The sequence below is a fragment of the Colossoma macropomum genome, unplaced genomic scaffold, assembly GCF_904425465.1.
Source record: "Colossoma macropomum unplaced genomic scaffold, Colossoma_macropomum, whole genome shotgun sequence".
Lineage (NCBI taxonomy): Eukaryota > Metazoa > Chordata > Actinopteri > Characiformes > Serrasalmidae > Colossoma > Colossoma macropomum.
In genome coordinates this window covers 15,011,541-15,026,405 of record NW_023494807.1, presented here as the reverse complement: position 1 = coordinate 15,026,405, position 14,865 = coordinate 15,011,541, and the positions used below count along the sequence as shown (strand labels likewise).

At 37.0% G+C, this 14,865-nt stretch overlaps 1 protein-coding gene across 1 annotated transcript in view; it reads left to right on the top strand.

Annotated features, from left to right (window-relative positions):
• Positions 1-14,865, top strand: part of vwa5b2 (von Willebrand factor A domain containing 5B2) — a 59,588-nt gene that overhangs the window by 28,194 nt on the left and 16,529 nt on the right. The window contains exons 10-11 of the mRNA XM_036556129.1: positions 4,516-4,718; positions 8,965-9,079. Coding sequence (XP_036412022.1) covers positions 4,516-4,718; positions 8,965-9,079 — 318 coding nt within the window. The remainder of the gene's footprint in view (positions 1-4,515; positions 4,719-8,964; positions 9,080-14,865) is intronic.

Here is a 14,865-nt window from a genome sequence, read left to right as displayed (position 1 = left end):
ATTTCAAAGATTTCAATATTTGAAAGTTTTTCCTGACTGATTGTGCATTGCATGGAAATGCTTTCTTACAAAATTCTGTAGATGAATTAAGTATTTTTCATTTGTTCATTTATTATATTTTTCATTTGAGTACAAGGAAAGATGAAATGTAGGGTTTCAATCAAGCTCTGTAAATAAAAACCAAGAAATGCCACCTTCTTCTTATGTACAAAGATGACAGTGTCAGTTAAATGTTTGAACACACCTAAAACAAGGCATATTCTTTAAAATTAGTACATAAGCCAAAATATAAACAATCTGGGGTTGAGGAGCTTATGCTGTGCACACACCCACATTCAAATGACTGGAACTTTTTCATAGCTTTCTGGGAATTACAGCACACAGAAGCTAAACAACTAATTATAATATTAAATGTAGCATTTTATGTGTCCACCATTTGCTTTTATTACACAGCTTGCCTGCTTTTTATGAGACCTTTTCGGTTTTTCAAAGAAATCTGCTTGTTCCACACCTCCAGTTCAGTCTTACAAGTTGGTTGCATTTTCTGCTTCTCATCGTCCAAGTAATCCCAAACACATTCAGTGATGTTGAGTATATTGAATATTATTCTAAAATTCTAACGTGAAAAATAAGCAAACCCCTGCAATGAGTATGTATGTCTAGACATTTGAAAGATACGGTACAATCCAACTGAGGACCCAATCAATGCTCCTAGACATCTGCTGTACATCAGAATTGTCTGCCATCCCTGTTCATGCACACACTGATAAAAGTGATGCAGTGTATTCACTTGGTTCAAATGTGTACATCATTTCCACATGAATATAATGACATCAACACAAGTTTCTCTTTCAGTTTACTTACTTTCGGGGATGTCTGTGTTGAGGTGATATATTTTAGTCACGTGTAAATGACTGGTTTAAATAACTTCAAAATAGATATATCCCTTTTTTCAGTCTGCCACTGTGGTGAATTTTGTTTCAGCCCAATTCTTTGTGCTCTACCACTGTGCAGAGATTTAGCTGTAAAGCACCTGATTCAGCTAAGAATGTTAGACCCAGATGAGTTTATCAGACTGGCACTGTAACTAAATTATGTGGTAGATCTCCAAGAACTAACTGGCTTTACTGACTCAAAAACCTATATAAATTAAGATTAATTTAAGACTTTTTTAAGATAGTTTACCAAATCTTACAATGTGTGTGTGGTTGTTGTTTTATGTGTGAGTAATCTCCCCTGCCGATAACAATCCGTGTCCTGGCCAGCACTCAAGGTTGCCATGGCAGTGCAGTATCAGGTTTTAGCCGCTCCAGGGTCTTCCACAACAAACGCTGGTTAAAAACACACATGCAGCCATATGGTGACCTGCCTAGCATTTTAAATCATTCATCAGTCAAACCAAATCTGGCTTCTGACTCAACTTGCTTACCTCTAATGTTGTTTTGCAGCTTATATCTTGGTTTCAGATTTTGCATAAGATATTACTTGTTGTTTTATTGTTGGTATGGAGCTGAAGCTATAAAGAGATTGGTCTAGCCAGTTCATAACACAAAAATCATACTATATACAGGTTTATACTGTATGCATTTACAGGTTTATACAGTACATTTCAGTAATTTAGTGCAAGTTTTGTTGTTTTGGCTCTGTACTTCAGCATACTGAATTGGATTAGATCACTGGCCACTTTATTACATTCATCTACCTTGTTTCTACATTCATTGTACATTTTACCAGGTCCACTTATCATATAGGTGCACTCTGTAATTCTGACTGTAGTCCATTTATTTCTCTGCATAACTTGTTAGCTCCATTTAATCCTCTTTTTCAATAGTGTGAAACCCACAGGACCACCATAAAGCACATATATTGACATATCTGAGTGGTGGACCAGACAGCAGTGCTGCTGGAGTTTTTAAACACCTCAGTGGTGCACTGAGAATAGCCCACCAACCAAAACCATCCAGCCAACAGCATCATGTGATCAGAAACAACAAGACCAACAAGGTAGGTGTCTAATAGAGTGGACAGTGAGTGGACATAGTGTTTAAAAACTCCAGCCGCACGGCTGTGTCTGATCCACTCGTACCAGCACAACACACACTAACACACGACAATGTCAGTGTCACTGCAGTGCTGAGAATGATCCACCACTCAAATAATACCTGTTCATTGGTAATCCTGTGAGGTACTGAAGCATGATGAATCAGCTAAAGAGGAGCTAATAAGTTTTGCAGAGAAACAGACAGACTACAGTCTATAATTGTAGAACTACAAACTGCACCTACAGTCCTTGCAAAATATTCAACCCCCTTAAAATTAATCAGATTTGTCTGCATTAGAAATTACACTTTGATATTTTGTGCTGTATCATATTTTATTTCAAAGGACTGGCCCTTAGAATTAATCAATTTAAAGTGATATTGGTTTTATGTAATGCTTAAGTATTCAACCTCTGTGACGTGGAAGCTCCAAGTTTAAACAAATAAAAGATATTTGCCCTAACAAGGATACAACTGGCTTAGAATTTGTCTGTACTTGTGAATCATTAAAAGTTTGCCCTTAGTCCCCCAAATCCAAGTGCCACTGATTAGTCTGTAACTCTAAAGGAAACCTGTGAAAAATTAAATCACATTCTAAGGAAATTAGAGATAAAGTTACAGACATGAAAAGGCTACAAAATAATTTCCACGTGTTTGGATATCCCAGTGAGCACTGTTGGATCAATTATGAGGAAATGGAAACTGCCAGGCACTGCTTAGACAAGGAAAAAACAAAAAAAGAAGAAAGCCATGCTGTTGTAACACGTGTTGTGGAACATGACTTGGCACTGTATTGCTGAAACAAGCAGAGACGGCCCCCGAAAAAGATATCATCTAGACAGCAGCATATGCTGTTCCCAACTCGACCCATCTTTGTTCATAAAAGGACTCAGTGTTTCCTGGATGCTCGTTTTATATCCAGGAATGAGTGTTTAGTCCTTGTCCCAACTTTTTTGGAAAGTGTTGCAGGCATCAGTTTCAAAATGAGTGCATGTTTACAAAAAATAATAAACATAGCTGCAGGTGGCAATGAGCGGGTCCAAGCATTGAACAACTTAATAAAGGCCTACGATTTTGTGTTTTGGGCACTATAGCACCACCTAAAGGCCAATCTAGACCAAAATTTGCACACCTCATCAGAGTCTCAATCTGTCCCAACTTTCTTTTGAATTATAACACATTAAATTAGAAATGCCAAGGCCATAATGATTGTTTGATTGAAGGACACCATGCTGAGTAAAGAAAGTCAACATTTTTCTTGATAATTATTTATCTACAGAGGGCACAGAGTATTTGAAAACCAATTTTGAAAAGTTAGGATCAAAACTGAGACACTGGTTCAAAAAGTACAGATTTTTGAGCAATTAACAATTGCAAAATAACTACATTTTTTTAATATACTTCTAGGTGCAATTTGTTTGGGACACTGTACTGGATTATTTCAAACCAGTTATCTGACCAGAAGTAAAAATATGTATAGGATATACTTGATTTTCCTGAATAGCACCCCTAGTGACCAAATCTTTTAAAATTTCATTGTTTCTTAGAAAGTGCCTACACAGACACACCATTCAAGTTTCATGATGATTGGGCAATGTTAAACCTGCCAAATGCTTGCTGAAGGCTGATTGGCTGATGGCGACCATTACTGCTGAGCTATCAAGATATCATCAGGAATTTACAATCTGGCTCAAACATGCAGCATGCACTTTTTCAGCTTGATAGGATGTATGGATGCTAAGAAACAGTTATTTAGCAATTACAGTGGCCCCTAATGATGTGCATGCAATATACCTGGTAGCCAACTTTAGAATCATGGATCTTATAGGCCTATGAAGTTGTATTTTTTCTAGATGGAGCATTCTTGAGTTACAGAATTTGTAGCTTATTTTGAATTAATCCAAAAGGGTTCATTAGAATACAGCAGCAATATTGTTTACAAAAGTGAACTTTTTTGATAATTATTGAGGTTTAGGGTCTTGTGAATTTTTTGATACCAATTACATGAAGATTGAGGTTAAAAAAAATAAAAATCGCATTAGCTGGCAAAAGTAGGTTTCACTTATAATTCATATTAGCAAAAACCAAAGTAAACAGAGCTAAATGGTTCAAATAGCAAATTTGTTTGTCTTGAGTCAGGGAACCAGGAAAAAAAATTCTGATTTAGGAGTTACAAGGCATAACGCGTTAGGCTGTTATAATAGGGGAGAACTACCCAGTGATCAAGTTTCATGTCCGTAGGAGTTACAGTTTGGTCTGGGTGTTTTTTTTTTATTGGAGAAGCAGCATAATTAACAATTTCAATAGGGTCCAAGGACGCAGTGCTTAATAATAAAGTTCAGAAGGTAAAACATCAAATATCTTGTCTTTACACCGTTGGAATTGGGCTTGTAGTTTAATGGTATGTATAACATGGTTTAACAGCACAGAGCAAAATGGTCTGAATCACCCTTGTTTTCCTTTCTCTTTACAAAAGAGCACTCTGGCCCAGGTGTTAGATTATATCCAGAGGCTGCGTGCAGATCAGGGTGCCACCAACCTGTTGGGGGCACTGTCCTGGGTCTACCGCCAGCCTGTCCATCGCAGCTGCCCTCGGCAGCTCTTCATCCTGACTGATGGCTCATTGGGCAGCGTGGGTCGAGCACTGGAGCTGGTCAGGAGGAACACCTGTAATGCCAGGTAAACATGAAAACACCTGGTATACACCTGGTGCACCAGTTAAATAACACATAACGTCAGGCAAACAAAATCCAGGGGGTTATTCCATGGAGCAAGCTTGTTTGAATGAGCCTCACTTAGTTAGTCAAGCAGTTTACTCCAGGCTCAGTGGGTTCCATTAACTAAAATCAGGTGCAATCTGGAAATTCAAGCCATGATTCGGTAATAAAGGCTCATGTGCACACAGAATGTTTAAAAAGCCAGGACAATTACAGTAATATATCAGCTAAATAAGGCACACAAAAGAACCTGAAAATATTATTTCGAACTTTTACAGTTACTTTGTTTTAGGCAAGCTAATAATATTTAATATAAATAATACTTACTACCTTGAACATATTACTTAAGTTTTATAGTACAAAACACTATAAAAGATATAAAAAATATATAAAATATAAAAAAATAATAATATATTTTGTGTACTGATGCCCTCTACTAAAGCTATTCTCAAGTCACAGAACTGGAGAAATCATGCGTAATTAGAGCAATATTTAATCTAAATATTGTATCAGTAAATAACATAAAAATATTTTTCCAATGTAATAATGGAGTTAGAAGCAACATGAGTAAAATATACAGGGCACCATGTGAAGTGGAAATCTAAAAAGAACTTGAGAACAGTAAGTGTAAATCTAGATTCTCTTTTTGTACAGAACAGGAATATATTTGTGTGTGCGCACAGAGAGGTGTTACTGACCTTGTGGAAGTCAGACACAAAGTCGTCGGTCACTTTAAACATTCTGCCTTGGCAAATTCCTGCAGGTATTTACTCTGCAAATTTTTTAGCTCGTTTTTAAACACACACAAACAAAATCACTACCACTTCCCCTATATGGGTGGACACACAGAGACTAACAACATGGAGGCGAAAATCGTCATTCGCTACTAAAGTCTGTATGTGCCAACTTTACTGTTTGACTTAACAGAGTTGCAAGGTATAAACATTAGTACTGTCTTTGTAAAATAGGCTGTAGAGAGACATGGATTGTCCAACCATGTACATCACCACCTGGTTTTAGTTTCGGTGCACAGTGTGATTAGCCGAGCTGCTGTAGCACAGTTTCTCAGCCTGTTTGCTCGGTACTTGGACTTGCATTGTGTAATTTTGAATGAAACAGCTTTATTGGAAATTGTTCTTAGACAGAGCTGTCTGTAGGGGCTGTGTTTGATGTAGCCTGTCAATCAAACTGAGCGTTTTCATACAGTGCGAGTATATAAATCATAGTTTTTGTCCGTACATGATGGACTATTCAAACGTACAGCGTGAGTTTCTAAAATCGCACAATGTACATTTGGCTTTAGTGGACATTCAACTACAGCTCAACCAGCCAAACAAAACAAGAGGTAAAACTTAAAACGTGAGCTCCTCAAACTGGCCTCGGGGGTGATTCTGCTCACTGTGCTACAGAGACTTGTTGAAAGAGACAGATGAGGAGCAGGGATCAAATCTATGAAACATTATTTACAGCTGTACAGAAACGCTTTCCTGACTGCAGTGCTACTCTATCCAAGGTAAATAATGTAGCATAGCTAGCTAATGCAAGTCATTTAAAATCAGCTAGATCTGAATGATTTAACCGATAATTACATTGAGTTGATTTACACTAACAACCACCTAATTCTAAGTAGGTTACTCAGTACTCATGTACTCATACTTGTAACCAAATGAATATTAGGTCTTACAATCAACCAAAAGGAAGGCTGCTGTTACTTCCTCTGTTGGGGTTGGGGTCTCCTGTAATGGACCTGTCTCCAGCAGAGTTAGCTCGCTTTGTGGAATACCCTCTTGTGTTTGTATATATAGTTTAAAACTTGCATTCTTCTACACACACTTGTGCATCAAGTTTTCATATAAAATCATTTTACGGTAAAATCTGTAAATATATGAATGTGTTACAAATGAGGTCCCATGTGAATAACTTACTTTATGTCGGCAACGTTCTATTTAATTCTATATGAAGGCTCTATATTAATGCTCTGTACTGACAACAAAGCTACCACTGTGAAATATGTTAGTAATTAAACTACTGAGCATTTTGACATTTGATCAAATTCTCTGAGATTTTAACAAAGGGCCAGATAAAACAGCTTCACATTTTCAGTAGTGAAAAAGCATATAGATCAGCATGCAGGCTGTTTCTTTCTGTAAGAGAATTATGAGAATGAGAATTTAAAATATGCATTATCATCTTGCAGATTGCCAACTGATCATTGTAGATTCATTCAAAAGGCGAATTTCAATCTGTCTTTCACTGAGTAATCATGTTTAATCGAGTCATTATGAGTCACAGCATACCTGTCATTTTTTGTGTATATTTCTATATGTATGTACATAATTTTCACTCAGCTTTTGTATGTTGATCAGATATAAATGTTCTTACACAGCACAAAAAGTATGAAGGGATTAGTCAATTTTGAGAAAATATAGGGCCAAAAGGGCCGGTAAAATGTTTTACAATGAGTTTACAATTCAGAGATGAAATATTACATGTAAACTCAATATTTCAGATGATTTAAAATGATGAGGCAATTTTTTTGAAAATTCATAACTAAAAAAGTAACTTGAGCACAGCTTTGAAATTTTTTTAAGTTGCTTAAATGAAATTGAAGTTTTCCATGTTGTGAGTGGACAGGCTCCAAGTAAGATGGCATGGAAGGACCCCTATATTTATGCAGTTATGCAGGTAAATGTCACTCTAAGAACCCAAACTGTAAATCAATTCATCAGCAGTAGTATCAAAACTACGTGTAAAGGTACAGAAGAGGGCTGAAATGACTACAGTTCCTTAAGATCTCCACAACACCACCATCAAGCACTCAATGAAAATATATTCTGGGACCTCTGAACTCAAAGCCCACCCTTTTATTAGCTATTTTCCCTAAAACCAATTCAGTTGTCATTTTAACTCTGCAAGAATTCTAAATGGCATTCGGTGTGCCGCTTTACAGTGGCGCTGATCTTTTGCATGACATTTTTCAGGAAAGCAAGCTTCAATCCAGACGCTCTGCTCATTCTCATAACACACCCCGCCCTCGCCCCGCCACACACACACTCCCGTTATTGATATGCACTCAGAACATTCAAGAGCCAGACAGACCTGAGATGAATTTCAAGCAGTGTGCATGCTCTCTGGCACCGCTTTCCTCAGACGTTCAATTAGTGAAATGGTCCTTATTGTTCCTAGAGGAATACTAAACACTCTCTCTCAGTTCAGAGGGATTTTACTTTTGAATATGGAGGGAGGAAGCCGTCCAAGGTCTCATACACACTTCGACGATATGGAGGAGTTAAAGGCAACATCTCCTGAAAGTACCAGTTTCAAATTTGCATAGTTTTCCCCTTAACTCAAGTGTAGTCAATCAGCCAAGACATGTTTGGTGTCAGAGGTTTGCTTCTTTAGCTTTGTTGCTCTGTAAGAAAACTAATCTAGCAAGATAGTAGTGAAAGCTTATTCCCTACACTGTAAAAACCATTTCATTGTGCATATCCAGTATGCGGGAATACACCACATGTGGTGGGAATTGGCCACATTTAACGCAAGTGTAAATGGAATGTGTCTGCATTATGCATATACAAATACGCAAGTGGGAATGCGTCTGCCTAGCGATGACTAGCAGGTTAGGGGATAAACAAGGAAAGGTGAAGGGTACATGACGCTGGAATTTTCCCCAAACGAAGAGCCTTCTTGCACTCTGACCCCAAGGAAAGCATCCAAGCCAAACATGTGGACTCCTACTGTAAAAAGGGGACAAAGTAAACAAAGGTAAAATGGAAACGACGTATGTGTTGATGTGGTTTTTATGGTGGAAAATTGAAATCGGATCGTATCTTGTCACACTAGGGATGTGGAAACTGGCCAAAGTTTATCCAGATACAATCTAAACATGAAGCACATGTTAATGCAGGGTATAAACAGCCTCTAATAAACATTAAACTATTGAGTTGTTGCTGCAGCTCACCTTAAAACTCTGATACAGTGTCATACAGCATAACAAGTTCTAGAATGACTAAATAAGGTACAGTAACCAAGTCAGTAAGCGTGACATAATATAGCTACATAATGTGTGTATTTATGGCGTGACACAAATTTTGCACCAGGCCTCAGCTATAATACTAGGACAGAGCAAATATTCTTATACATATCAACATGCTTGGTGAGTTAAGTGACTTATCAGGAGACATGTGTATGTGTTTATATGTATTTAGGTGTTTTGGGCTGGGTCTCGGGCCACGGGCCTGCAGAAGGCTCCTTCAGGGGATTGCCAAGGTGACGGGAGGAAACGCAGAGTTCCTCTGTGAAGAAGAGAGACTGCAGCCAAAGGTGAGAGAAGACGCTCACTGTCTAGTAGAAAGACAGATCCTAATTGGAACTGAATTTACACAACAAACAATAGAAGCCAAAACACTGAGCAAAGTTTACAGGAGAGAGAACAAATGATGGTGATTTTTTAGTGTTTTAAATGCGGAAGAGTTTCAAATAATTCAAAGAAATAATTTTTTCTGTAAGCCTTGAGAGAAAAATGGGAAGTTAGCCTGGTAAATTACCACTGGAGTTTAGGTGCTAAGCGAAGCCTTATTGATGCGCATTTGCATTTTACTTGTTTCCAGCTCATGGAGGCAAACTTGAATTTTCACACACCCTTGACATGAGAAGCATCCCTTCTTGAGTGTGTGCTTGTGAATGTGAAGAAGACCATGCATTTCAATCAGGAATGAAGGAAATCAGGATTTTACAGAGTGGAAATGACCCAGACATTGTCCTAAATGATACTCCACTAAACTCGTAAATAGTCAACTCGTAAATAATGGACTTGGCATTAGACATAAACTACTTGTTTGTTTATTCTCCGAAAATGTGGTTTGTATGTATTGACCTCATACAATTAGCCTAGCTAGCTATTCTCTGCCAACGGGAATGAACAGGAATTTTGCGGGACTAATCCCTTTGCTTTCCTCATCAATACATACAAAACAAGCAGTGGTTTCAGTGCTTAGAACTCGCACTCATAGATCTTAGAAGTCTTGACAGGCTGTAGGCAGTGAGACAGGTTCTTTGAACCTGATGTGCGCAAAAGTTGTGACTTTTAATTTGTTTAGCTAAAGATTGATCCTTTTTAGGATTTAGTCAATGTGTCTGTACATTGATCACACAGTCAGCAACAACATCAAGGTTGGGAGGATTGCTTTAAAAATGTATTCCCATACAGCTGACCTCCTAACACAAAATAAACAGAAATGTACATCCATTTGAGAATGTCATTAAATATTTTGGTGTTTGGAGTTAATCAGGTATTCAATAAAGGCATGTGTAGTTTGGAATATATACCTGTTTTTTTGCTAAGATCCAAACTTGATGATTTTCTGGCACCATGTTTGCCATTTAGCCTAACAACATGTTATTTTTTGGAAGTGTGGCACTGAGGTAAAGCTGAGGTAAATGTCCACACAATGATATTTCGATCCAAGCTATTTGGGGTGATTTAGGGAAATTACACAGATTCTTTGTGCCTAATCAGCCAATCAAACAACGCACAAATTACATTACCTGACCTCCTCTGGTAAAACTAATACAGCTCAAATAGGGCTTTAGTTTCAACTGTCATGTGAAAAATGATGCAGTTTGATACACTCTGAGGTGGGGTAATGTAAGTGCCTAGCATAAATTTGTCATGTATTTATTTTTATAGCTTAAAAAAGAATACTTAAAGCTTAACAAACAAATACTTAATATTTAAAAATACTTAAAATAACCAAGTTATTCATTATTAATTATTTTATTTTTAGTAGTAAGTTTCAGTTTACTGAAACTACTACTAAAATAAAAACTAGCAGTGAAAAAATGTGCTCGTTTACTGTAATAAACAGGTCCACTGCAAAACTAAAACAAAACAGAATTACAGAAAAACAAAACTTTACTTCTTGTTTTTTCAGTGCGTGAATGAGAGTTTAGAAGTGGATCTTTCAGGAAAGCTGGAGCTAACCTGAGCTCAGTCAGCTGTGTGTTAATTTTATTCAATCTTTATCAAATAATTTTCTATCACAACATTCATCATAATACAAACAACTACACTATATACTATAAAACTTAAACTTAACAAAAACTGAACTATTACTCTCAGAAAATACAAATAAAACTAAAACTGTGTTATTGCAGCCTTAAGTCTAACTGAAAACAAACTGAAATCAAAAACAAAATGAAAAACTAAATAAAAATAAAACTAATACCATTGTCAATACTATGATAACACTGGCAGGGTATTGAATCAGCGAAGTCGTACAAGATGTGTAGCTTGAATACAAGTTAAGTCCAGCAGAAAAAGCTGCACGGCTGTCATTAAAGATTCTTATTAAGAACTTTTTTGAGCAATCTCAAAGCAAAACACTAATGACTGAACTGTGGACAATGTACAAAGTTATGGCTGTAATGTGATTTCAAATTTATTTTCTGGACTTTCATCTGGAATTTTTTTACTGCACTGTCAGCAATGAGCACAGCAGCACTGCACTCTGAGCTGATGAATATACGATATGCGCCAAACTCATATCGTAATGGGGAAAAACTTAACAAAAGTAGAATGAAAGTGATGTCTGTGTTTATGTGCTTTTTATGCAATAAAGTAAAATCTTCTGGTCATACAGGGGACACATTTTAACGATAAGTGAAAATGGAACCCACCCAAGGTAATCCAGATGCAGTCCAGACACAAAACACATGTTAATGCAAGGTTTGGCCCATCGTCTTTTACACAAGGTCTTTCAGCAAACATTAATGAAACAATACAAAGAACAGTTCATATACAAGTACATTAACTTCCATCTTTACACACATTTTTAATCACAGATGTTAGTGCTACACAGTTTAATCTGACTTATTTTTGAAGATATCGGTTAGTAACTAAGTAAGGCTAATTAGTTAGTTAACTATCTCAACATTTGTCTGTGTAGTTATGAATTGTTACACATCATATTAAAATGATTTTTTATCAAACACATGTACTCGGATACAGTTCAGCTTAGCTTAGAGCCACCATAAGTACGCCTGTTAAAAGTTTTGGCATTGAGCAGTAAGTGTGGACCAGAATAACAGAGATTAATCCAAAAGTTTTCCAGCTTCAGAAATGAAAAAGCACCACTCTCCAGATGATCAGGACAGCATGTGTCAGACAATATATGCTCTTTCTACCTAATAATTCTAATAATTCTGATTCATTTTTCGATATTTTGTTTTCACTGCAAGATTGTTTTGAGGAGTTTTGTCCAAGTTTTCTCTTTGCTTGGCATTTAGAGGAACATTTGGAGGCAATGACTGGCAGAGAGGCATGTCAATCAGAAATTTTCAAATGGTCAATTAAGGAAGACGAGTCAAAGACTAGTCTTTGAGCAATACAGTGTAGTATTCTCAAAGTATTACGCTGTGCTTTTAGTTTGTAAATGATTTCAATGTGGACCAAAGAAAGGGAGCCTTGCACAAAATAGCTCTCCCCCAACATATCCTGTTGTCTGTAAATGTGTGACAACAGTCCTGATGCATCAACCCAGTGCATGCCATCGTTTCACACCGTTAAATGCAGAGGCCCTTTGAAACTAACTGTCATGCAGTAATGAGCACTTAGCATTTTTGTCTAGCCAGATTCTGAAGAATGTACAATATATTAGGCAGAGCAAAAATGTTGTTAAATGTTTTAGATGATGGGCTGTGCTACGTATCGTGGAAACCAGTAGTGAAGTGTACAGTTTCTATGTTGATTTAAAGGGGCATTCTGCATAATTCAATAGTTGAAATGTAAAAGTCATTCAGAGTGGGTTGGTTTTAGGTAAATTTGCTAACTTAGATTTACGAAGGTGGCAATTAGGATCCAGGGGTTGCAATGTTTACAGCGCAAAGTATAGTCATTGTATTTACTATCCAAAATGACCAGTGAACCTACACATGTCTTTTGTGCTTTTGTCTCACACCGTGTGTGTATCTCTACACCATGAATGGATTAAAAAAAATTGGGGGCTAAAATCTTATCTCCCAACTATCAGAACACAATGTCTCAGGCATCAGCTAGCATATGTGGAATAATTTAATGTCATAACTATCTTTTTGAGCCATTAAACACTTAAGAATTGAGAACAATTGTGACCTGGTAGTTTTCCTTAGAACAGAGCCCTTCACATCTAACTCTACTAAACTGTTTTCTTTACATTTATGCCATTTATTTTGTTAAATTAGAGAAATTCCCCTTTAAATAATTGCCTAATAGTTACTATTTACCATCCCATAGCAATAATTTGCAACTTGCCATATTGTACCACTACACACGCTAAAAAGAAACTTGGCATTATTGATATTAGCCAAGTCTGAAAACTATCCTGTGGCCTGTGTCACACCTCTGGACATACCTAGATAGCTAGGTAGCAAACCAATTACATATAGACTAAATAACGTATTTAATTGAGGTTTGTTAAAGTAGTTACGTAGTTAAAGATGATTTACTCACATATAACTGTAGCGCCCTGTTTGGTGGCAGGGTCGTCGCTTTCAGTTTCCATTTCCTTATGCAAAGGTAGCCTGTTTTCCCTGAGCACCGTGCTACTTCTCCTAATCAACACACAGACACATGTCTTCAGCATTCACTGCCATCATCACAATATTTTAGCATAAACATTAACCCACATTTTGCAGTATGAATATATACCACTGAATTTGTTAAACAACCAGTCATGGCTGCATAAAAATGCTAACATTCTCTTTTCAACACAAAGGGTATAATTTATAATCGTGTTGTTTTCTGACCAATATTGCCATTTCAATGTGATTACTGTCTCTGAATTAAGCTCCAGGTCTTTCTCTAAAGTATATAACTAGTACAACCACTTTTTCAGGCCTGAGGCTTGAATGCTGAATGTAACGTGCCAGTCTGCCAGTTCACCATCTGTGTAACTAGATTAAATTTCCCCACTTAAAACTTAAGACAACATTGAATATTGCAGGAGATCATTAAAATTCCACCTTTTACCATCAAACTGTGATCTCAAAACTAACAAAGTCAGCCCTATTAGAAACAGACGCACCAATCTTTCAAAATCTCTATCCAATTCAATTGCTAAAATGTAAACAAAGTCAGAGTGGTTTGGTGTTAAATGGTTCATTGTAGAGAAAACTACAGACTCCGGTTTTCCTTTACAGCAGTGGTGATAGGAACCAGGGGTCATGATGTCTGCAGCACAAATAAAGACATTTTATTTACTATCCCAGATGACGAGCGAACCTACACATGAGCTCTGAGTTTATATATGTAATGTTGATCATGACAAGATAGTGCTTGTAAATGTAAGTCTCCACCACTGATTACATCTGAAAGACATTTTAGGCCAAAACCTCTTAAAACAAATTCAGTTTTTACATCCAGTAAACCTACACTTTTCAGTTTATGTGGTAAATCTACTATTCTTCCTGTACGCTGCCCTGTATATACTGTAAACCAAAACCTTCTCTTAAAACCATAATAAAACTACCTCTCAGGTAACTTTCAGGTACCCATCTTTCTCTTAGGTAGCTTTAAGACGTTTGGTTCCTATCACCACCTCTATGAACGGTTCGATAGGTTTCTCTAGAACAGAGTATTTCACATTAAACCACCAAGAAAGACTGATTACTTCTTAACTATTTACTTATGTGAGAATTTTGAAAAGTCGGTGGAGTTCCCTTTTAAGATGCCGCTGTACTTCGCTGTTCTTATCTAGACTTAGGATAAGATCGATTACATACAAAATGCTGCTCTGTAAAAGACACTGTGCTAAATTCAATAGATAAACACAACAGATTTCAGTCGGCATGTTTCTGTAACTACGCAGCTCCAGACCTGTAACGTTATTTATACTCACTACATCCAGTGGTGAGGAATGTCCCACGGCCTCTGTCATCCCATATCCTCACAAGTAAATCTGTTTAACTGATTAGATTCTGGATAAAAACTCATTAGAGCCAATTTGTGTATTTACAGGAGATTTGACTTTAAATGTGCTGCGATAGCTGCTCATCATTTCACCCCATGCTAATTCAGCTGACGCGCTATCTGGAGATATGGCCCGAGACAGAGTGGTGTTCCTACAAGATTT